This window comes from Ornithorhynchus anatinus, chromosome X2, assembly GCF_004115215.2.
Source record: "Ornithorhynchus anatinus isolate Pmale09 chromosome X2, mOrnAna1.pri.v4, whole genome shotgun sequence".
Lineage (NCBI taxonomy): Eukaryota > Metazoa > Chordata > Mammalia > Monotremata > Ornithorhynchidae > Ornithorhynchus > Ornithorhynchus anatinus.
The window spans coordinates 7,522,399-7,546,081 of record NC_041750.1 but is presented as its reverse complement, the minus strand read 5'-3'; the positions used below and the strand labels follow the sequence as shown (position 1 = coordinate 7,546,081).

General features: G+C 46.0%; 1 protein-coding gene across 1 annotated transcript in view; it reads right to left on the bottom strand.

Annotated features, from left to right (window-relative positions):
- Nucleotides 1-3,699: 3,699 nt before the first annotated feature.
- Nucleotides 3,700-23,683, bottom strand: part of MEGF10 (multiple EGF like domains 10) — a 110,339-nt gene continuing 90,355 nt past the window's right edge. The window contains exons 14-25 of the mRNA XM_029053407.1: nt 22,846-22,992; nt 21,507-21,641; nt 21,208-21,336; nt 20,183-20,311; nt 19,342-19,470; nt 14,678-14,806; nt 13,508-13,744; nt 12,718-12,845; nt 11,650-11,773; nt 8,620-8,664; nt 7,495-7,698; nt 3,700-6,875 (exon numbers count right to left, since the gene is read on the bottom strand). Of these exons, the coding sequence (XP_028909240.1) occupies nt 6,712-6,875; nt 7,495-7,698; nt 8,620-8,664; nt 11,650-11,773; nt 12,718-12,845; nt 13,508-13,744; nt 14,678-14,806; nt 19,342-19,470; nt 20,183-20,311; nt 21,208-21,336; nt 21,507-21,641; nt 22,846-22,992 (1,700 nt within the window). The 3' untranslated portion in view covers nt 3,700-6,711. The remainder of the gene's footprint in view (nt 6,876-7,494; nt 7,699-8,619; nt 8,665-11,649; nt 11,774-12,717; nt 12,846-13,507; nt 13,745-14,677; nt 14,807-19,341; nt 19,471-20,182; nt 20,312-21,207; nt 21,337-21,506; nt 21,642-22,845; nt 22,993-23,683) is intronic.

Here is a 23,683-nt window from a genome sequence, read left to right as displayed (position 1 = left end):
AGCTGCACTCTCAAGGGAGGGCAGGGTCTGTGTCACCTTACTGTCAGAAGGGGGGAGTCCTTTTTGGTTTTTCTCCCGTGCAACTCCTCCGTCAGAGGACATTTCCCCACTGGTGTTCATAGTGGCCCAGCTCTTTCACTAAGCATGTGGGGGCCCCCTAGTGTACTGAAGGGACTAGTGCTTCACCCACCAGCTCTAAAAACGGGCAACTGAGGCCTGGTACGGTTGGGAGCTGCTTCGTGGGAATCTTACCTGGCCAAAGTGGCCACTGCTTAATGAAAGGCTTCCGGTTCCTCTAAGCCCGAGAAATCCGGTGAAATCTTTCACCCACTGCTATCAATCAGTGGTATTTATTGAGCATTTACTGTGTGCAGAGCGCTGTACTAAGCACTTGGGAGAGTACAGTACCACAGAGGCGGTAGACGCGATCCCTGCCCAAGGAGCTTACAGTCTACAAGGGGAGAGGGACATGAAGGTAAATTAGAGAGAGTGCAAATGGCAGAGTATAAAGATAGGGACATAAGGGCTGGGGGGCTGGGGGTGGGGTGATATCAAGGGGCTTAAGGGGTACAGGCCCAAGTGCATAGGTGATGTGGGAGAGAGGGTGACTAGGGTGGGAAAATGAAGGTTTATTCAGGAGGTCTCTTGGAGGAGATGTGATTTTAGCTGGGCTTTGAAGGTGGGGGGAGTAGTGGTCTAGGGGATGCGAAAGGGGAGAGTATTATTATTATTATCGTTATGGTATTAAGTGCTGTGTCAAGCAATCAATGGTATTTATTGAGTGCTTACTATGTGCAGAGCATTGTACTAAGCCCTTGGGAGAGTGCAACCCAACAGAGTTGATAGACATGATCCTTGCCCTTAAGGAGCTTATAATCATTCCATTTTGTTTAAGGGTATTTAAGTGTTTTCTATGTGTTAAGCACTGTTCTAAGTGTTGAGGTAGAGGCAAGATAATCAGGTTGGGTATAGTCCCTGCCCCATTCAATCTGGCTAGTAATAGTAGTGGTTATGTATTGAATGCTTCTTCCTGAGCCCAATGCAATGTACTGAATGCTTGAGAAATAATAATTGTGGAATTTAAATGTTTTACTATGTGTCAAGCACTGTGTGAAATACAAGATAATCAGGTTAGCTACAGGCCCTGTCCCATATTGGGGATCACAATCTAGGTAGGAGGGAGGAAAGGGATTGAATCTCCATTTTAGATGAGGAAATAGAGGCCCAGGTAAGTGAAGAGACTTGCTCAAGTTCACACAGCAGACAAGTGGCAGAGCTGGGATTAGAACCCTGGTCCTCTAACTCCCAGGCCCGTGATCTTTCTATTGAGCCATGCTTGTCCAGCTTTCCAAGCACTGTTCTAAGTGCTAGTTTATTCTAGGTTATCAGGTCAGACACAGTCTCTATCCCGCTTGAGGCTCACAGTCGAAGTAGGGGAGAATCCAGGTACTGAATCTTCATTTTACAGGTAAGGAAACGGAGGCACAGAGAAGTGAAGTGACTTGCCTGAGGTCACAGAGCAGGCAACTGGATTGGAAGCCGGGTCTGGGCTCTATCCCCTAGGCCACACTGCCAGAGAGTGGAGGTGTGAGCAAGGGACAAGAGCGATGAAACTGAGGCACAATCAGTAGGTTGGTGTTAGAGGAGTGAAGGTTGTAAACCTGGTTATAGATTATAGTAGATTAGCGGGGGATGGAGAGCTGAGTGCGGAGTGGGGACTGAGTGGCTCTGTCCCCGGGGAGCCTATGGAGATGGAGAAAGGGCTAAGGGACTTGTGCCCTGGGGGTAGGGTGAGTTGCGATTAGATGGTGTGTCACCTTGGCTTTGGTTAGGAGGGAGATCCATCCCCAATAAGAGCAGATGATAGGTCCAAAGCCTGCATTTTCAGGCCTTCTGGGGACGTCTCTCCTCTCTCCCTTCATTTCTCTCTAGAGGGAAGTGGAGGGGTGAATCTCAAGGAGGATCGACTCACCTCTACTGCCAGGTGGGTAGCCACAGAAGAGGGTGAGGACTTAGAAATCGCAGGGATTGTGGGGGTGGCTCTCAAAGCACCTAAAAGGAAATGAAACATGGCCTAGTAGAAAGAGCCTGGACTTGGGTTCTAATCCTGGCCCTTCCTCTTGCCTGCTGTGTGACCTTGGGCAACTCACTTAATTTCTCTGTGCCTGTTGCCTCATCTGTAAAATGGGGATAAACTGCCTATCAATCAATCAATGGTATTGATTGGGCACTTACTGTAGACCGAGCACCCTTCTAAGTACTTGGGAAAGTACAGTACAGTAGAGGCAGAAGACTCGAACCCTACCCGTGTTTTGACTTTGTTCTAATAATGATATTTGTTAAGCGCCTACTGTGCTAAGCCTTAGAGATAAAGTGATCGGGTTGGACACAGTCCCCCGCCATCGAAGGGATCAGGGTCTAAAGAGGAAGGAAGAGGAATTGAATTCCCATTATGCAGATAAGGAAACCAAGGCACTTAGAAGTTAAATAACTTGCCCTGGGATCACACCGCAGACAAGTGGCAGAGTTGGGATTAGAACCCAGTTCCTCTGACTCCCAGGCCTGTGCTCAATCGACTAGGTTAAACTGCTTCCCTTTTTAAAATGATAAATTTATTTATTATGCCTTCATGGCATAATTTCCCCTCCCTGATAAATTTCTGTGGGGAGTGGACTAGAAAAACCGACAAGAGTGCGCTAATTAATCCGTGTGAATTCCTCAATAGCCGACTCTAGAGAGAGGCCAAATAACCATTGGTGGTACATTGAACATTCCTTTTTTGACTTAGGCGAACTATCCAGTCATTCTTAGAGAAGCCGCATGGCCTAGATGAGCCTGGAAGGCAGAAGGACCTGGGTTCTAATTTTGGCTCAACATTTCAGAGGTCAGGATCAAGTTTTGAGCTAGTTGTGAGTGGGCCTGGCTCACACTGTCAGCCTGGTTAATTCTCCCAGGGTTTCCCTTCTGTAGAAGCAGGGTGTTAGGGGAATTCTCAAGGTCTATACATCCCCAACCTGGAGATGTAACAGAATGGACTGCCTTTCAACTGCTAAAGGTGAGTCAGCTGCAGTGGCCCGGCCCTGCTGCTTTTTTCCATCCGGGGTCTGGGGTGACAATGGGAGGGACTTGGGTCATTTAGAGGTGAAGGCTCCGTGTGTATCTAAGAACTTGTCTATAAAACCCTGGTAATTTATTCGGGTTTTTTGCTTTTAATTTTCTTGTGACGTTAACCCTATGTGCCAAGGACTGGCTCTAGGCTCTGCATTTTAGCTCCCACCCTCTTCCCTTTCTTCCCCAGTTCTAGGTGGAGAAATAGTACTTACGGGGCAAGAAGTGTAAGGGCAGATTAATCAATGGGTCCGTCACAGTTGGAAACAGGGCTTCAGACAGGTAAAGATAAAGTGATGAGGAGATAGATCAAGTCAGAGGAAGTTGAAGAGTATGCTGATTAGTGAGGGGGTAAAGTGTGTGTGGATGGGTGGTATGGCTGAAAAGACTTAAGGGACACATGCCCTTCCCTTATGTGTGCATGGAGAGGTGGTCCTGGAGCCTTAGGATGAAATCTTTTGAAATTTGAAGCAGGTCACAAGTGAACTTGTCACTTATTCTGGTTTTTAGATGCCAGAGGCTTCTCCCGATGAATTCTCAGGCCCTCAAAACCAGTGGAATCATACAGAGAAATCAACTCCAACTCCCAAGTCTTTCATTAGAAACTTTATTACACGAACCTATAAGCATGTTTGGTGGTTATAAATGGTAGCAAAGGGTACGACTGCTGAGCATCCATTATATCTTTGGAAAGTAGAGATATTTCAACAACAAAACATTTTTTGTGTTACAACTAAAACAAGCCAGACCTAGTTTGTAGTTTTCCTTTTAAAAAATATATTATAATTCAGTCATATCAAAATGAAGCCTGGGGTAGGAACACAGAGACTGACTAGCATTAATTGTTCCCCAAAAAGGCAAAGTCTACTGTACAAGAGTTAATACACAATGCACCTGTCTGATTTAAAGGATTAAAACAAATTGACTTTTTTTTTTTTCATTTCATGCTCTGAATTCTTCAATCTGGGGAGTATACAGAGTGAGCTCTATTCACAGGGATCTCTACTGCAAAAATGTAAGCCTTTAAAACTCAAAACAAGGCAAATTTCCTCAGTGTTTCTTTCTAGCCCCTGCACTTTCTTTCTGTGTATTTGGTCTTTTAGAAGTCTCGTCGCTAGGTGATGCCAGTTTTTGGATCACCTAAACTCCTACAGCTGAAATGGTTAAAGAAACTAGATTTGGGGGTAAGTCTTTCAGCAAATCCCCACTTAAGCAGACCTTTTGTGGCCCAAAGGTTAGTGGACTGGGTTGGTTTGGGTTGGAAGTTGCTGGGAGTTAAGATTTCTTTAGAGTTACTTAGAGGAGAATTGATTCAATTAAGGCAATTTTGAATTCGTCAGCATCATGATCACCAGTGGACTTCTATATGAGGAAGTCATGAATGTTAATTTCAAATATTGTCACTTACACAGTGTCCTTTATCCTCAAACTAGAAAGGTTTAAAGTTTATTGAAACAACGTAGCAAATTATTTCTTATTCAGTCTGGTTTGTATGTTTATATGTAGAATCTCTCTGCTTCTCCCCTCCCCAAATTCTTTTATTCTGTACCTTGCCACGATGATATATCAACAAGGAGCCTTAGGCTGTAAGCATTAGATGCCTGAGGAGATTATTTTGATGATAGCACAATGTGGTTCCATTTGAAACGTTAGGAGAAAAAACCCAGCAGCTTTTTTTTTTCTTCCCTCAAACACTTTTCTATTCAGAATGATTCTCAATCTTTGGTAAATCCATATAATGATGGATGTCTAGATAATCTTGCCTTTCCCAATATGGTATCCCAATCTGATAGACTTTGCACTCCTTGAGGGTTGGGATCATGTCTACTCATTCTTTTGGACTCTTCCAAGTGCTTAGCCCAGTGCTCTGCACACAGGCCTTCAAAAATTACTGTTGCTTGATAGTAGAATCCCATTACTCCTATGAAATGCTGCAATTTCCTCCCTAATTATTTTACCAAGGTGGCCAATTAGTTGTGGTGAAAAAAGCCAGCATGGCCTTGACAAATTTCCAGTCTCTATGAGCCTCTAATCACTGATTCTGAGGTAGGTGAATTGCCTTCCGGTGCGTTTCTCCTTCTCTCTAGTGGATGGTAGTGGTGGGCTTTGTGAAAAGAAAAGGGTCTTTCCAATCCTAACCTTCCCCCAACCCCCACCACTAAAGACTAGCAGGCCAACTATGTTTCAATTTCACCCATGAAAATGGGATTTCAAGATTAGCTCTTCTACTGGTGCTATTGTTTCCACAGTCCTCGGGGGATTGAGGCACGTCCTACGGCTCAGACGCCAAAAACCTAGGACCCGTTATCCGTCCTCTACTCTGGGTTGTGGCCTGCCTCTGACAGCTGTTAATGACTGTAGAAACTTGCACAATTGTACCTTGTTTTTTTTAGAGAACAGTGAGTGCTTCTTTTCCAAACTAAACAAAGGATGGGTGACGAAAATACAAGAAGCAATGGCCGTATGCTCTATTTTTCACCGATAAGCACGAGCACTAGGAGACAGAGGTACACGATATTAAAATGGGAGAGGCAAGTTAATGAAAACAAGGGGGAGTGCATGTATCAAGGTATTAGCAATGCTAAAGACCAGCTTAAGCATAGTTTCCCTATATTAACACTTAATAAAAGCGAAGGTGCCTTTCTAACAAGAACAAAGAGATATTTCTCTCATTGCTAGGGAAAAACGAACCACAACCTGGTACTACTCTTATTCTCTATTACATTACATAATACGAGTGGTTTACAAAACCTTATCTTGCACTTCAAATTTTCAGCATTCATCACATTTTTTTCCCCATTTCTAACACACTCATTCAGTTTCTGTCAAAAATAAAATGGTTTCACTGCTATATTTGTGGAATAATTACTGATATGTCACAGAGTGTTAGTGGAGTGTTCTGAGATGGGGACAGGAAGCCCCAAAGTCAGTCAAACCCCATTCTGCCAAAAGCTCAATCATTTTGGAGGCAAACCCCAGCACTAGCTACAGCTATCCAAGACAAACTTTCACGACTCCTTCAAACAATCCACCATCTGGAAACTGGCATTCCTTTCTAGGTTTCCTTTCTAGTTTGCAGTAGCCTCTGGGCTTGTCGGCTAGTGTCATTCACCGCCTCCAGGGATGAGGACAAGCCAAGGCAAGGTGAGACTGCCCAGAGAGGTGGGGCAAAATGAACATACGGCTACTCTAAGAACGGTGTGGGGGCTGCACCATCCTGAGAAACGTGCTGCAGTGGAAGTGAGAGAGTCATGCGAGGCATCATGCACTCTGGATAGTGAAGCCCTGGGGCTGTACCTTTATGTTGCTGGAGTTGCTTGGCCAACTGGTGTTTTCAACCAGCGAGTTATGATGGAAATGTAGTGTATGGGGCTGCTATAAAAGTAACTTGGAAAGAAAACTTAGAATTTCTTCCGCGTGTCATCTATCCCCCACCCCTTCAGTGACCCACAAACCTCACATCTGAGATTCTTGGTAAACGCTCAGCAATTGTCTAGCCAATGGACGAGCATCCCAAGAAGGTAGCAAACTAGAGAATGAAGGAGAAGCGGATCACAGTTCTTGAAAAACGGTCCCCCGTGCTTCCCTGGGGCTCCATGGGCCTCATTCTCCGTCGTTGACCTCTTCCTTCGGGGATGACGGAGTGTCTCGGACGGGGAGCAAGTCATAGTGGCATGGAATGTGGCTGTTCTTCGGGAGGTCGTATGGATCTTGACCAAAAGGGACATTGTTCCCGAATCCTCCTTGGACCACACTCACTGTAGGTTCTGTGATAACCGAAAATGGCTCTTTAACGGCAAAGACACCTGGCTGAGGGTAAGTTACGCTTGTCTTTTCAATAACCTTTATGCCCCCTCCTACAGGCTCCAGTGTATAAGTGATGCAGAAGGGAGGAAAACAGAGTGGGGAGATGAGAGAGAAGTCAGGGCAAAACTTCCTGGAGGAGATGTGAACTTAGGAGGGCTTTGAAGAAGGGGAGAGTGATGGTCTGTTGGATGTGAAGGGGTTGAGGGCGAGAGACAAGATGGAAGCACAGTGAGGAGGTTGGTGTTAGAGAAGCAAAATGTGTGGGGTGGGGGTTAGTGAGAGAGGAGCAGGGAGAGAACTGATTGAATACCCAAAAGCCAGTTTGGATGTGGCATAGCTAGAAATGGATCACGTGCTGATTAAATTTCCCTAATCACTGATTTTTTTGGATGAGGAATGAGTGGGTTTTTAAATGATGTTTTAAAGTGTTCCAAAGTAACAGTGCTTAGTTACAGTGCTGGGCACATAGTAAGAGCTTAACAAATACCATTAAAAAAGAAAGAAAGAGGAAACCTCATAACTTAAGCAGGTATCTTTGTCCCCTTAGGCAAGTAGAAATGAAATACAGTGAATACTTACCAACTTCATAGACATTCTTATTGCCTAAAACAGAGCTGCTGATTTCGGTGTAAGGGTAATCCCTCCGGGCGGGTGACTTCATCTCCACGTAGCCACATTCTGAACTTTTGGGGATCAGAACTGGTGGGTCTTTAATGGTAGCGTATGGATTTTCTGAACTGTTGAGCGAACAGCTACTTGAATTATATTCGGAATGCTTTAAGTCTAGAGAAGAGAAAAATAAAAAAGCAACTTCAATTTTGTGTAACATTTATATAATTTGATTATGCTGGCAGTGCCATCAACCTACTGTGTTACCTAAGACAAGTCCCAACTCTCTGGGTCCCTTATTTCGCATCTATTAAAAAGGGATAATATTGTGTAGGGCCCGGTTACCCAAAAATGATGTTTGGGGGATTAGCTAGCTAATCCCTTTTTAAATACTTTTCAGGTCATTGCTAGATTCATTTATGTACTGTTACTCTTAATCCATCCCAACCTGGGATGTTTGGGGGTAGGAGGTGGGGTTTTTACGTGGTCAAAAGTTGATGGAGGGGGACCCCTTCGATCAATGGTATTTGAGCACTCACTGTGTACAGAGCACTGTACTAAGCACTTGGGAGAGTACAATACAACAGAATTGGTAGACACGTTCCCTGCCCATAAAAAGCTTAGGGTCTAGAGGACTTCACTTTCTTTAACTTCTCTGTGCCTCAGTTACCTCATCTGTAAAATGGGGATTAACTGTGAGCCTCACGTGGGACAACCTGATTACCCTGTATCTGCCCCAGTGCTTAGAACAGTGCTCTGCACATAGTAAGCGCTTAACAAATACCAACATTATTATTATGCAGGAAAGAGGAATAGGGAATGCTGGTTTCCCAAATCCAAGGTGCAGGGAAGTACGGACAATCATGACCTAGGAATCAGAGCTGGCCAAAATTAGCTTGGGCTTCCTCCCCATTCATTCTCTTTCCTGTCCTTCTGTCCACTTGGTTCTTTATCTCTTTTCTGCCTAACCAAGGGTTCGTTTACACCGGATCCTATACTACCCTTTCCCTCACCTGTTCAGCAAGCTACCTCAGTCCTCCCACTACTTAGATGGTAGGTGTCTCTTTCAAATTCTCCCTCAATTCCCCTCCTTACCTTTCAGGGATTTCCCCACGTAGCCTCGATCAAGCCCAAAAGCACCTAGAGGGGGAAAAAAAGGGTGGGGGAAGACACCAATGAGTGTACATCGAATTTGAACTATCAAATCTAAAGTCCCAGAGGCTTAATAGACAAGTAGTGTTTTTTTTTTAATGGTATTTGTTAAACGCTTACTAGGTGCCAGGTACTTTAAGTGCTGGGGTAGATACAAGGTAATTACGTTGAATGTGGTAACTGAGGCACAAAGAAGGGCATTGCTTAAGGTCACACATCAAACAAGTGGCAGAGCCAGGATGAAAACCCAGCTCCTGTGACTCCCAGGCCAGGGCTCTATCCATTAGGCCACACTGCTTCTCGTGATAGACTAGTGCTATCTCCTCTTGGTCAGTTTGGTTTTTGCCCTGGATGAAGTTTCCATCTAGAGAAACAGTCCTATAGGAATAGGGTGAAATTCAATAGGGACAAGTGCCTGGTAGGGCATTTGGGAACCCAAAGACAGGATGAACCTACAAACAGAAAAGTCACAGCTGAATATGAATCAATCCTGTAGTGCCATTATTTAAAAAGCCAACAGGACAGTGGGGTTAGCAACCAAGAGTCAGGAATTCATCCTCCCACTCTACTCACCAAGGATGATGGCCTCAAGTGATGCCAAACCCATAAGGGTTACATCACCTCCCTTGTCTCCATGGAATTAGTGCCTTTGAGTTTCACCTTTTATAATAAAAACTACTGCATATTTGTCACTTTTGTCTGTTTGGCTTCCCCATTAGATTGCAAGCTCCTCATGGTCAGGAACTACTTCCCTGTTTTCCCCATGTCTTTAATAGGCCACTGGAGGAGACGGGCAATCTGTTTTGCGTGTGTCTCTACGTCAAGCCGAAACTACTGACCATTTGGAGTCAATACTCTTAGGCTCTTTACCGTCACCGCCCCCCCCCCCCCACTCTCTCTCTCTCTCCTTTCTACTCTGTTGGTAAGTACTTTTGCAAAGTTTGCAAATATTCAGTCCCGCCTTCACAACATCACTAAAATTGCCCTTTTGAGAATATAAGGTCCTTGGCGGCAGGGAAGATGTCACTAGCTTGTATGGTCTTTTCCAAGCACTTAGAACAGTGCATTGCACCTAGAGGGTGCCTCAAAAAGTTCAATTACTAAAAACGCCTTCCCAGGAGGGAAGAAATTTAGGCATTGATGTTGAGCCACAAACTCTAGTGGCTCGAGTTGGCAAAAATGCCTGGCCGCAGCAGGATCGGAAGCCTTGAGCCCTAAGGGGTTTTCTTGGCCAAAGAATCTTTAGATCGCTTTTCCCCATCTGCCATAGGACAGAGACAGTTTTAACTCCAAAATATGACAAACGGTGATATTCTCTGAAAACCCGTTAGCTGACCGAACCATTCAAAGTCACATGTAATTGCAATAAGCGGCCACGGGAGGGCAGCAGAGCATATAAGACCTTGGAATTCAAGCATCATCATAATAATAATGTTGGTATTTTTTAAGCGCTTACTATGTGCCAAGCACTGTTCTAAGCGCTGGGATAGATACAGCGTAATCAGCTTGGCCCTAGTGAGGCTCATAGTCTCAACAAAAAGTTTAAGTTTCAAATCCTGCCTCTACCACATCAGCTGTGTGACCGTGGGCAAGTCACTTAACTTCTCTGTGCCTCAGTTACCTCATCTGGAAAATGGGGATTAACTGTGAGCCTCACGTGGGACAACCTGATGACCCTGTATCTACCCCAGTGCTCAGAACAGTGCTCTGCACATAGTAAGCGCTTAACAAATACCAACATTATTATTTAGAGAAGCAGCGTGGCTCAGTGGAATGAGCACAGGCTTGGGAGTCAGAGGTCACAGGTTCGAATCCCGGCTCTGCCACTTAGCTGTGTGACTGTGGGAAAGTCATTTAACTTCTCTGTGTCTCAGTTCCCTCATATGTAAAATGGGAATTAAGACTGTGAGCCTCACGTGGGACAACCTGATGACCCTGTATCTACCCCAGCTCTTAGAACAGTGCTCTGCACATAGTAAGCGCTTAACAAATACCAACATTATTATTATTAAGGACCATATTGGGTCCGTGCCTGTTCTGTGACTGAGGGACCAGACTGGGTGGAATTCTCATTAAACTCGGAAAAATGGGGCAACTGCCACTCCTATCTCAACACATAAAGGGTGAAGCCGACCTGGAGGAAGCAGCTGGGTGGGTTTATAAAGCAGCTGGGGGATTAGGAGATAGCTGGGAAGGAAGAGAAAGATGAGGAAGCAGGAGGGTGTAGAGGGAGTAATGAGGAGACCTTGAGAAGTTCACATCAGATGGCTTTGATTTTTACCAACTGAGTAGTTGGAGAGGTTTTTCGAGGGGTGGGAGGTGGTAGAGAGATTGAGGGCTTCAGGAGTGAGTTTGGAAAAGCTGGTGGAGGTTGGAGGGGGGTTAGTCTACGAGGGAAGAACACTAGAGTTGTCACTGTACATCCCCCAAACTCTGGTGCTGTACTAAGCGTTTGTGTATTTTTCACAAAGAGGGAGAGGGGATTGAGGGTTTGGTGGGGAGAGAGGAGGCTTACCAGGAGGAGGAGTAAAACCTCAAATTCCTTCTCTTTTTCTTGTCTCTGAGGACAGCCCTATCGTCATTTTAGCCTGTGACAATGTAAGCTCATTGTGGGCAGGGACTGTATCTGGTTATTATGTTGTATTCGCCCAAACACTTAGTACAGTACTCTACACACAGTAGGCACTCAAATACAATTGAATGAAGAACACAGTTGGATGCAGCGTGGCTCAGTGGAAAGAGCAAGGGCTTGGGAGTGAGTCCTAATTCCGACTCCACCACTTGTCAGCTGTATGACTTTGGGCAAATCACTTAACTTCTGTGCCTCAGTTACCTCATCTGGAAAATGGGGATTAAGACTGTGAGCCCCACGTGGGACAACCTGATTACTTTTTATCTACCTCAGGACTTAGAACAGTGCTTGGCACATAGTGCTTAACAAATACCATAATTACTATTATTATTATGCCTTACCGAGCTCATTGAGGTAGCCGCTGTGCTTCCAATCTGCAGGCAATGTTCCCGTGTAGTCCACAATGGGCCCTCGCTTTCCAGGATCCACACTTTTAAGATTCACGAACAGCTGGCTTTTATCTGTCTATATTTCAAAAAAGAAAAATGATGTAGGATGAAGCAGATTTGAGGCCGGAAATATGGACAGAATACAAATTGTAGTTGGAAGTCATAAAAAGGAAGTTTCCCTGATGGGTTTTGAGGCATTTAAGACCATCAGGCCCATGGTCATGCAGCCCAGGACTCAGTCTCCATCCTTGACACCAGGATGTTTGGGGGACTGGCTTCCTGGCCCTCCATCCTCAGGGTTAGGGATGGACCATCTAAAATCCCTACACTTTTCCATCCAGTACCTATGAGAGACTTCTTGTCCATGGATTTAACCAAGCCCCTCCTGAACCTGTTGATAGTTTTCAGCCTGCACAACTCCCTTGGGTAACAAATTATTTATGCTATCACCATCAGGGTGAAAGAGCTTTTGCATGGGCCTGAGAGTCAGAGGACCTGGGTTCTAACCCCTGTTCTGCCACTTGTCTTGCTGGGTGACCTTGGGCAAATCATTTCTCTGGGCCTCGTTTTCCTCCTCTGTAAAATGGGGATTCAATTCCTGTTCACCCTCCTACTTAGACTGGGAGCCCTATGTGGGACAGGGACTGTGTCCAACCTATCTTGTGTGTTGCCCAGTGTTTAACAAGTACCATAATTAATTCTTGGTTTTGGACCTGCCACCTTTAAGTTTCAGTGGGTGCTCCCTAACCCATTACATATTCACCCCTTTTCTCTCCCCTTCATGATTTTGGGAGCTCCAATTCTGTTCACTTTCAAATTTCATCTTATCAGACTGAACAGTCCTAATCTTTTCTGTGTCCTCACATGGAAACTGTTCTATCCCACTGACCATTCTGGTAATTTCTAGGTAGCAATTAAAACAATTAAAACAACAGCAACGATAACCACAACCACAAAAACCTTGGAAAAACCAGCAGACCTTCCTCCTTTTTCCTCTTAAACAGCTTTTGCTTACTTTACCTTTGCAATGGTCATCCTGTCCCTAAGGTTGACATGAGATGATGGGGTGCACTGGGTCAAAGTATGATAACTGGGGTTGGTGAAATAATGACTGTTTGTGTTTTCCCCATTGCAGTGCGGAATGGTATCTAGAAGAAAGAGCAAATGAAATGATGTTAGGACAGTTGCCTTCCTCTAACTTCATGGACAAAGCAATAAAAGAGACAGCCCTGTTTAGAAACCCAGTTTCTTCTAGCCATCTTCACCTTGTCCATCCAGCTAAGCTGCAGTTCACAGGCCTGTAAGGGGTGCCAATGCATTGCTTACAGCAAATGGAATTAGTTTGCACAGGTCTCAGCTGTCAGCAACAAGCCCTCAGCTCACCTCACCCCTACCCAGAACAACGTATATCTCGTGTGAAAGCTCTCTTGTGGGTAGAGAATCGGGATTCTTTCTTTTTGCATGAAGGGTTAGTTTCAGTCAGTCAATCGTATTTACTGAGCGCTTGCTGTGTGCAGAGCACTGTATTAAGCGCTTGGGGGAGTTCAGTACAACAGTAAACAGACACGTTCCCTGTCCGCAGCAAGCCTGCAGTTTAGAGGTGGAGTTTCAATACAAAAAGAAACACTACATGTAGTTTTCTCAAGGGTCCTAGTTACTCCAAGGGTACAGCTCACCAGGAAAAAAGGTGGGTGAGCCTGGAAAGGGGAATGGGCAGGGCTCACTGTCACAATTCAGAAACCACTGTTTGTTCAAGGATTCCGAGGACACTTCATTGGTTCAGGATTGGGGTTGTCAGTCCCGCTCTTACCTGAAATCCTGTAATCTGCACTGATGACCCGCATAGCAGGTGTGTAGGCAACTGCTGGCATATTTGATTCTTTTCCCTTCTGCTTATGTCTATAAATAATGAACAGTGCCAATAGGAAGATGACAACCAGGATAAGAATAATGATGCCAACAATTGCCCCAATCTGGTATGAATCAGCAGGGATAACAGTACTCGTGCGACTTAAACTGTTCAAATTCCCAACTATTATGACACCAGCTGGAAAACAAAAAGAAACAGACGTACGGGAGGATTACACCGTGCCAGATAAATATTTGATTTCTCTTTGCAACCCTTTCATACTGGGCTAATAGCTGGTTGCTTTTAGGATATGAAAAGAAATAATTCGGAAGCTTTTGCAAATGGCAACAAGCATCGTTTCTGAAAAAATACAAATACATCAATGGGCATTTCTGACTTACAAAAGCCCAACAAGATAGTTGTGCCTGCTACTAATCTTGTCCAATGTGCATGCTTGATCATATACGTTTGTAGATGGCAGTCAGGGAGGCAAGAGGGGATAAGGGGCAGTGCTTTAATAAGATGTGAAGGGATGGGTTTCAAAGCTTAGGTGGGGAGGGTAGATTTTGAAAGGAGGTGGGCAATCTCTTGAGAGATGGATGGGAAGGATGAGAAAGGACGGGTTGGGCAGGAGCTGGAGATGTGGAGGTGAGGGGGAGTTTGTGGAGAGTTCAAGCCTGAAGGTTTCAAATTTGTCAATGAAGTAGATGGCAAAGTCATCAGGGCAAGAGATAGAGGAGGTGAGGTTGTATGAAGGACTTAAAGTCAGAAATAGGGCAGGGAATGGGCAGGGGAGTCAAAAGGGATGGAGAAGTACTTTTTGGCGAGAGAGGGCAGAGTTATAGCAGGTAAGGGTGACGCTGAGATGGATGAGGGCAGTTTGGAATCTGGATTTCCTCCAGCAGCGCTCCACAGCTTGAGCACAAGAGCAGAGGAAGCATTACCGTGGAGGTGAATTCAGGGCCGTGGATTAGGAATATGGGATCGACAGAGACGGGAATGAGGAAGTTGGGTTCGGTGGAGAGGGCAGAGTTGAAATTGTGGATCTGTGTGTCGAGAGGGGAGGTTGGGCAGAGAGACTAAATGGGGCGGCAGCATAGCCGTTTTCTGCACCCCTCCACTGCTTCTTACCTTGATCGCATCTCGCACCTTTCCAGCCTGGGCTACAGTAACAAGTTCCTGTGATGTGGTCGCAAGTAGAATTGTTCAGGCAGTCACAAATCTGTCGACAGCCATAGCCATATGTTCCTGGGGGACATTCTGTTCAGGATGGTAAAAATAAAAAATGACTTGAAGGGATGACAAACTGAAAAGCTTAAAAAAAAAAAGGGGGCCTTTTAGCAGGGATGGTCAGTGGACCGAGTTGGGGAGAGACCATACACCACCCTGCGTGACCTAGTCTCCTTGTTCCCTCTCCAGTCCTGTTAGCTTCCTGGGAGGAGAAGAGCTTGCAATCCAGAGCCTTTGAAACGGAAGCTTATAGGCCTCTGTCTGCTAAGGAATTTGAAGAAACCTGACCGATCTGAATCCAATGAGGGAGCACATTCGGGACCAGGAAGATGGAGTGGGGAGGGAATGAGCCCATCAGCTCAGTTCTGCTGCCTTGACCACTGCTTCTTAAGGTGGTCAAGACCGTACTTCTCTGCCCTCTTTGGGAAAGCCCATTTGAATACTGTGGTGCCCTGAAAGAGGATTTGGATTGACTCCTGCCGCTTTGGAAGGGTTCTGGGAGGGAGATCAATTTCACCTAACCTAGATTCAAGTTCTATTTCACTGCTTTGGGGGTCTGGGAGCTAAAATAAAAACAAAACAATCAAAATCTTATCGGCTTAAAAACAGCGCTGCAGCCTGGAATACATGCGGTAAATTTGTTTCTTCCTAAGCCATATCTGGGCTAAAAAGGAAGGTAGGGTGATTTGGTTTGGTCATTGTCTTAATTTGGCTTTAAATATTACCTTGCAAACCCTGATTTTAGTATCACCTGTTGAGCTGACCATGTGTGTTATTAATTAGATCCTGACTAAACCAGTCTTCCCACTCTTCAAAGCCCTACTAAAATCCTGCCTCCTCCAGGAAGCCCTCTCCCCACCCTTCAAAGCCCTTCTAAAATCCTGCCTCCTCCAGGAAGCCCTCCCTGACTAATCTCTCCTTCCCCTCTGTGTTGCCTATGCACTTGGGCCTGTACCATTTAAAGCATTTTGATATCCCCACCCCCTGCCAGCCTCACAGCACTTCACGGCACAGCAGTTCATACTCGGGGCTTAGAACAGTGCTTGGCACACAGTGAGCGCTTAGCAAATACCATAATTATTATTATTATCCTTATACTCTGCTGCTTCCCCTCCCTGTAATTTAATTTACTGCCTGCCTCCCCTGATAAATAGTAAGATCATAGAAGGCAGGGATCATGTCTACCTAATCACCGTGGCTCAGTGGAAAGAGCACGGGCTTGGGAGTCAGAGGTCATGAGTTCGAATCCCAGCTCTGCCACTTGTCAGCTGTGTGACTGTGGGCAAGTCACTTCTCTGTGCCTCAGTTACCTCATCTGTAAAATGGGGATTAACTGTGAGCCTCACGTGGGATAACCTGATTACCCTGTATCTACCCCAGCGCTTAGAACAGTGCTCGGCACATAGTAAGCGCTTAACAAATACCAACATTATTATTATTATTATTATTATTATTAATCTGTTGGAATCTCCCAAGTGCTCAGTACAGTGCTTAGCTCACAGTAAGGTCTCAATAAATACCACTGATTGATCAATCTTTTGCTGGATCTTGTCTTATCCGGCGGGCTGGTTCAGTCATGTGTGCTAGGGATTACACTGACCTAGGTATGGGATCATAAATGCAGTTCTAAATTCCAAATCTTCCTTTAGAATTTCAGTATGGTAGATGTGAATCCTCATTTATGGCTACGCAGCAAATGGGCCCCAATTTCAATCTCCCCAGAGAAAAGCATCAGGTAGATTCTAATAGTCTGCCCTGAGCTTCTCCTGTGTTCAGAACATTATATTAGGTGTCAGGGGCATATACAGAAGTAAAAGACACATTCTTGGCCCCCAGGGAGCCTAGTGCCTAATGGTGCCCTCCTATTCTAGCAGCCACTCCGGATCTGCCCGTCCCTGGCATCGCTCATTCTCACTGCCCTCCCCAGTTGGTTAGTAAATCATGTGGCCAGCAGCCAGCTCATTATAGTGTGTTACAAGCCCCGGGCCAGTCTTTTGATGACTTCCTTCTCATAAAATTTCCAATTTGCCCTTGAATCCTGGACACCTCTCAGTCGTTGCTGCTTTTCTCTCAGGCCCCCGTATTTTCCTCTGCCCCATGCTACTCCCGGTCTCGCCTATCCAGTGGTACTTCTTCTTGGTGGTATGTGGACACTATCTCCTCCCTGTCTTCACTGGCTCTGATTCCTCTTAAACACTTTGCTCTCAGAAACTCCTTTCTGACAGCTGCCTGGACGCGTTCCCCCAACATATTTTCTGTGTGCCGGGGTGCCTGATGGGTTAGTCGTTGGGGCCGTTACCCTGGGGCACTTCGGGCAAAATTGGAGCCAAAAAAGGAAAGTCATCAATAGACAGGCCTGGGGCTTGAAGAATGCTCTAATGAGCTGGCCACCAGCCACGTGATTCACTAACCGGCTGGTGAGGGCAAGGAGAAAGGGCCATGCCAGAGACGGGCAGATCCGGTGCTCCCTACACCTAGGCTGCAAAGAGAGGAGGAAACCAGGCACCTTGTACACCTTCCCTCTTCTTCACCTGGGTGAGGGGGACCCTGTACTTATCCTCTTTCTCCCTAGTGGCTTCCTCCTTCCCTGTCGTGTTTTCTCGCCCCTGCTCTTCTCCTCTCTTCTGGCATCGATGCAGCCCTTTACTGCCAGAGCAAAGCCCAGGTAAGAATGGCCTCACGTGGTTCCCGGCTTAGTAGGAAGTCTGAAGTATTTCCCAACCAGAAGAGACCCAGTGACTTTAATTTTCACAACCTGGCTATCCTGAAAATGTCCGATATGGGCATAAGAGGAGAGACAAACAGAGGGCGGGGTTGAAGACTCTGTGCAGGATCGACGGTGCTAGAGTAAAGTGATCCGACGTCCTGACTGTCGTGGGACAATCCCCAAATTTGAAGGTCTGGCCCATAGCCCACTTAAGGGGTTTTGGGGCAGGAAGCATAAAGGAAGCTTGGCCCTATAGGGAGAAAGATATAGAGAAGGGGAAGAGAAGGAGCGAGAGGAAGAGGGTACCATGTAGCCCGGGCCCAGTGAGGTCTGGACTCAGAAGCGGCTGTGTCCTCTTATCACCTCCCCGGTCGAATGGAGGCAGCGGCCAAGAGTGAATACTCTTTCCCTCATCTCTTTTCTCCTTTTCCTCTCTCTCTGTCCCCCTTTTAGCTTTTCCTTTCTCTCAACCCTCCTCCTAATCTCTTCTTGCTTTTCCCTTCTCTCCCTTTCTCCTTTCCTCTTCCCCCTTCTTCCTTCCCTCCCCCTTCCCCTCCATTTTTCACTTGTTCCACTCCCTTTTAGGCTCCAACCACACTCTAAGGTGACCCCAACTTTGGCTAACTCATCTTGGAACTCTGATTTTTGTTTTTGCTGCAGAGTCATTCAGCTTCGTTGGGTTTCAGTTGCCTTGTCTGTCAGATGGGAGTGTGAAGGCCCTAAGGCTCAAGAACCAAAATGGACAACTTGAATTCAAATGGTTATTGGGGCTACACATCTTCTGCCCCATTTTGAGGATGTCTTCTCCTCACTGCTCAAAAGTCACCCCCGACCGCCTAGCCATTTCCGCATCAAACAGAAACTCCTCACCATCAGCTTGAAGACTCTCAATCAGCTCTCTCCCTCCTACTTGTCCTCGCTCCTCTCCCACTACACCTCAGCCTACAAGCTTTGCTCTTCTCTAGCTAACCGAGTCACAGTGACTTGTCTCTCTTGCCTCTGACCTCTTGCTCACACCCTCCCTCAGGCATGGAACTCCCTCCCACTTTACATCTTGCAATCCAGCACTCTCTCCATCTTCAAAGTCCTAGTAAAGCCACAACTCCTCCAGGCGGCCTTCCCTGATTAATCTCCCCACCCTATTTCCCCTGACTGCCACTTCAGCACTTCCCCATCAAGTAAGAACTTAAGTAATCCACTTCACCCTTCACTGTTGTATTTCCGTACGTATCCTTAAACTCTAGTCTTCCCCGCCACCCCACCTTGGAATTTATGTGTGTCAGTTTCCCCCATTTGATTAAAAAATCTCTGAAGGCAGTGATAGTACCTACTAACTCTTGTAGAGTGCTCTGCACAAAGTCAGTTCTCAATACATACTATTGATTGATTGCCCCCAGAGTGCTTGGAAGAGATTGGTTGGATTTAGAATGAGGATATTGTTTGTGCCGGCAGGAAACAAGGGGATGTCAACTGAACATCCAAGAATAAATAATCTTTAGGGAAGCAGTGTGGCATAGTGGAACGAGCCCGGGCCTGGGAGTCAGAAGACCTGGGTTCTAATCCCTGCTTTGCCACTTGTCTGTTGTATCACCTTGGGTAAGTCACTGGACTTCTCTGTGCCTCAGTTTCTTCCTCTGTAAAATGGGGATTCAATGCCTGTTCTCCCTCCTTAGACTGTGAGCCTCATGTGGGACAGGGACTTGTGTCCAACCTGCATATCTTGTATCTACCCCAGCGCTCAGTACAGAGTTTGACACAGAGTAAGAGCTTAAATACTACTATTAATATAATAATGATAATAATTCATCCACATCCAAAGCATTTCTCAAGAAGTAACCATCTACCATTTCATACTTACTCTGTTCGCAGTGTTTCCCCATGAATCCAGTGCGACAGGTACATTGGCCTGAGATGTGGTCACAGTCTGCTCCGTTCTGGCACTGGCACCCTAAAGCACAGTCCTTTCCATACAGCCCTAGAGGGCACCCTGTGGGGCGATGACAGCAGTGAGGAAGGAGGAGATAAAGACAACCATCACCCTGATCACAGTCATTGTATCACTTAGATGACAAAGCAAACAGGCACCTTGGCTCCTCACAGAGATGTCTAATAGGACAGGGCCGTTACTGAAAGATCATTAGTCCTCAGTAAGAAGACACCCAATCATCACAATTAGCAGTTTAATGCCCAGAGGCCCAGCCGGAGCATGAGACACCACTCCAATCCTCCTCCAACTCCCCACCACCTTCCTTTGAAAACACCAACCGGGACTGAATGTCCAGGTAACAACAGTGCAGAAAAAGCACAGTTCTCCAGAGCAGAGATCCTCAGGTCACCTGAATTTCCTTTAATTAGCCACGTGAGCCAAATCCTGGATTAGACCGACCCTCCCACCCTCTCTGCACTCCCACCACCACTGCCTACTGGTCTTTTGGATCAGAACCCACCCTGTATTTGACGGCGTGGGGTTGCCAGCTAAGCTGGGACACTGGCTTCCTGTTCCCAGGGGTTTTATAGAAGAGGGTACAGAGAACCTAACTCTCTCGGAGAACATGCCTAAAGGGGAGCGTGAAAGTTAAAGGAGGAAGAAGCAACGGATCAGGGAGTCCAAAAGGCCCATACAAAGCCACTGACGCTTATCCTGTCGGTGTCTGGCCGGGAGGGTCTTGGGCCAGTCAAAGATTGCTGGAATTACTTACTCTGGGTGCAGTAGAGGCCGGTCCACCCTGGGGTACATTTACATTCTCCATCGTAAGCACTGCAGTAGGCTCCGTTGTGGCAACTGCACGTGTGGATGCAGTTTGGACCCCAGTGGGCAGGCGGGCAGGCTGAAATCAGTCATATTGGTTGAGAGATTTGTTAGTCTCCTGCATCAAAGTGATTAGACTACGAGAGTGTTAAATCATTCTTAGTTCCACTGGAGAGGTCATTTCTACGTGGACAGCTGCCATGAAAGAGCCCCGGAAATGGGATAAATTCTGTTTGAGCTCCCCCCAGAGCCTATTCTCTTTTCTCACACCAAACAAGCCAGATATTCCTTCTTTGGTTTAACTCTCAAGTGCCTTTCTATTTAACTGCATCCCTTTGTTTTTATCATTTTATATCTACGCTCTTATTCTTTGACCTAGTAGACACTTGCAATTCATGCCAGCTTGTCTTCTCCATTAGACCGCAAACTCCCTGAGGGTAGAGACCGTGTCTTTTACTTCTTTCGTAGGTTCCTGAGCACCCAATAGAGTGCTCTGCATGTAGCAGGTCCTCAATAAATCCCGATGGTGTGGATGATAATGATGATCCCTATAGCACCCTAATTCTAGAAACAGTGTGGCCTAGTGGATAGAGCCCGGGCCTGGGAGTCAGAAGGACCTAGGTTCTAATCCCAGCTCTGCCACTCTTGTCTGTTGTGTGACCTTGGGCAAGTCACTTCACTTCTCCGTGCCTCATCTGCAAAATGGGGACTAAGACTGTGAGCCCCATGCGGGACAGAGACTGTCTAACCTGATTAGCTTGTATCTACCCCGGTGCTTAGAAGAGTGCTTGACACATAGTAAGTGCGTAACAAATACCATCATTACTATCATTAATGGCCTGGGGGCTTCTACAGGCACATTAGCTAGAACCTAGACACTGGGGAAATGTGGCTCATCTCGAAGAAAATCAACTGGCATTAGAGCCTGGTGTAAACTGGATGCTGACCACACCTAGGGAAATACACAGAACTTACGCTGAGAGCAATCGCTACCGATCCAACCTGGAAAACACTGGCAAGAGCTGTCGATGGGATTGCAGGTGCCATTGTTGGTACACGGACAGATTCCAGCACAATTCTTTCCAAATCGGCCACTGGGACAAACTGGGAACGAGGCAGAGGCACTTGTGAGTGACCGGCATCTGCTTTTCTATTTTCATGATGAAAATTTGATGCACGGTTGAGGAAAGTGAATAGCAGGTAGAGGAATACGTTGTGGGGGGAGAGGGGGTAGAAGAGTCATTACCTCCCAAAGGGTTTAGATATAACTGTACCTTCATTACAGAGTGCTCCGGTGAATCCCGGTAGGCAGTCACAAAGCCCCGTGACATGGTGGCAGGGCCCACTGCTGTGCACACACTGGGGGCAGGTCTGGCTGCAACGATGCCCATAAAACCCCGGGGAGCAAACTGTAAGCAGAAAGGAAGAGCATCATTATTTTCCAGGTCCTATCTGCCTCCTATGGTCTTTTTTTATGGTATTTGTTAAGTGCTTACTCTGTGCCAGGAATGGTACTAAGCTCTGGGGTAGATACAAGATAATCAGGTTGGACACAGTCTGTGTCCCATATGGGGCCGACAGTCTTAATCCCCATTTTACAGATGGGGAAAGTGAGGCCCAGAGAAGTGAAGGGACTTGCCCAAGGTCACGCAGCTGACAAGTGGTGGAGCCGGAAATAGAACCCAGGTTCTTCTGACTCCCAGACCCGGGTTCTATCCACTAAGCTACACTCCTTCTCAAAAGGGTTCCATTCATTTCCCTGGGTGAATGCTATCCACAGAATTTCAGGAGCTGGAAAAGATGAGAAATGCTTGGCTTTTCCCAGAAATCTCACCAAGAACTCACCAAGAACACTCCGAAGGGCAGGGCATGAGAGAAAAATCTCAATGAAGCGTGGCCCAGTGGAAAGCTGAGGCCTGGGTTTTGATTCCAACTCTCCACTTGCCTGCTGGATGACCTTGGGCAAGTTGCTTCACTGCTCTGGGGCTCAGTTTACTTATCTGTAAAATGGGGATGCACTACCTGTTCTCCCTCTTACTTAGACTGTGAGCCCTATGTAGGACAGAGACTGAATCTGACCCAATTAACTTGTATCTACCCCGGAGCTTAGTACAGTGTTTGGCACATAGAGCTTAAAAAAATACAAACACTATTATTATTACTACTCTTGTCAGGAAAAGAATCCAATTCCCAAGTAATACAAGCCAATTCTAAGCCACTTCTCCGAGAAATGACAATTACCCTCTAGACTGTAAGCTCCTTGTGGGAAGGGAATATGTTGTTATATTGTACTCTCCCAAGTGCTTAGTACAGTGCTCTATACACAATACGCGCTCAATAAATACAATTGCCTGACTGATTACCCGGCTAATCCTTTGCTCTTCAAGTACTCTAATATCTGGCAGGTTTCAGTTGTTCCCTGGACCTGGGAAATTGTTAATGCTTACAACTTCCAAGTTAACAGTTAGTGAGGTCATTGATGAAAACTCTTGCCACTTGATAAAGAGATAATCCCATCCACATTTACACCCCTCCTCTTACCCCCCACCCCCACCATCCTTAGCCTTCTGGTGCCCCCGAGAAGGAAATGAAGCCCCCGGTTGAGATACTCACTTCTCTGACAAGTTGTGCCCCTGAATCCTGGTGCACACTCACAGATCCCTTCGTCAGGGGAACACGAAGCTCCATTTTTGCAGTAACAGGACAATGAGCAGTTGGGTCCCCACCTTCCCTCAGCACACACACTGTCACAGTGGATACCTGCAAGAAATTGACACACAGGTCAGAGCCCTAAGAGAAGGAGCCCCCCAAAGACCAATTCATCAATAACCAAGAAGGGCTCCTGGCAGAAAACCTGGAGAGTCAGCGAAGATTTGCTTTTCATCATTTGTAGAGGTGGATGCGAGTCCCAAGAGAGTGAATTGGGTCAAAATAATAATAAACTGAAGACCGCATTTTCTCCACAGGGCAGAGTGCCTCTGCTGTGCTGAGTGCTTTGGGAAGAAAAAGCAAAAAAAAAATAGCAAAGAAAACCATGAAACTCTACTTGGATAGTCAACACAGACAGCCAATTTAGGACATCCAAGACCTGTTTTAGCCATTAGGCTGAAAATCATTAAAAAAAAATACAAATGAACAAATACACATTCGACAAACCATTAACAAAAACAGGAATTTCAAAAGAAGAAAATAACCCCTACAAAAGCTAGAGAATGCCTATAGAGTTTTCTAAGGAAGCGGTTCAAAAGAACTTAAGTTCCACATCTCTCTGATGAATAAGCCAACATAGGAACCATAAAAAGCTTTTCTTCAGTGAATAAGGATTCTTGAAGCCTGAGATAACCTCTCTTAAAGGAAAGAGCAACAAGAAGTAATTCGTAATTAGTGGTGAACTGATTACTACCATCTCAGCCCAAATGGAAACATGAAAAGCTCACACATACAAATGTTT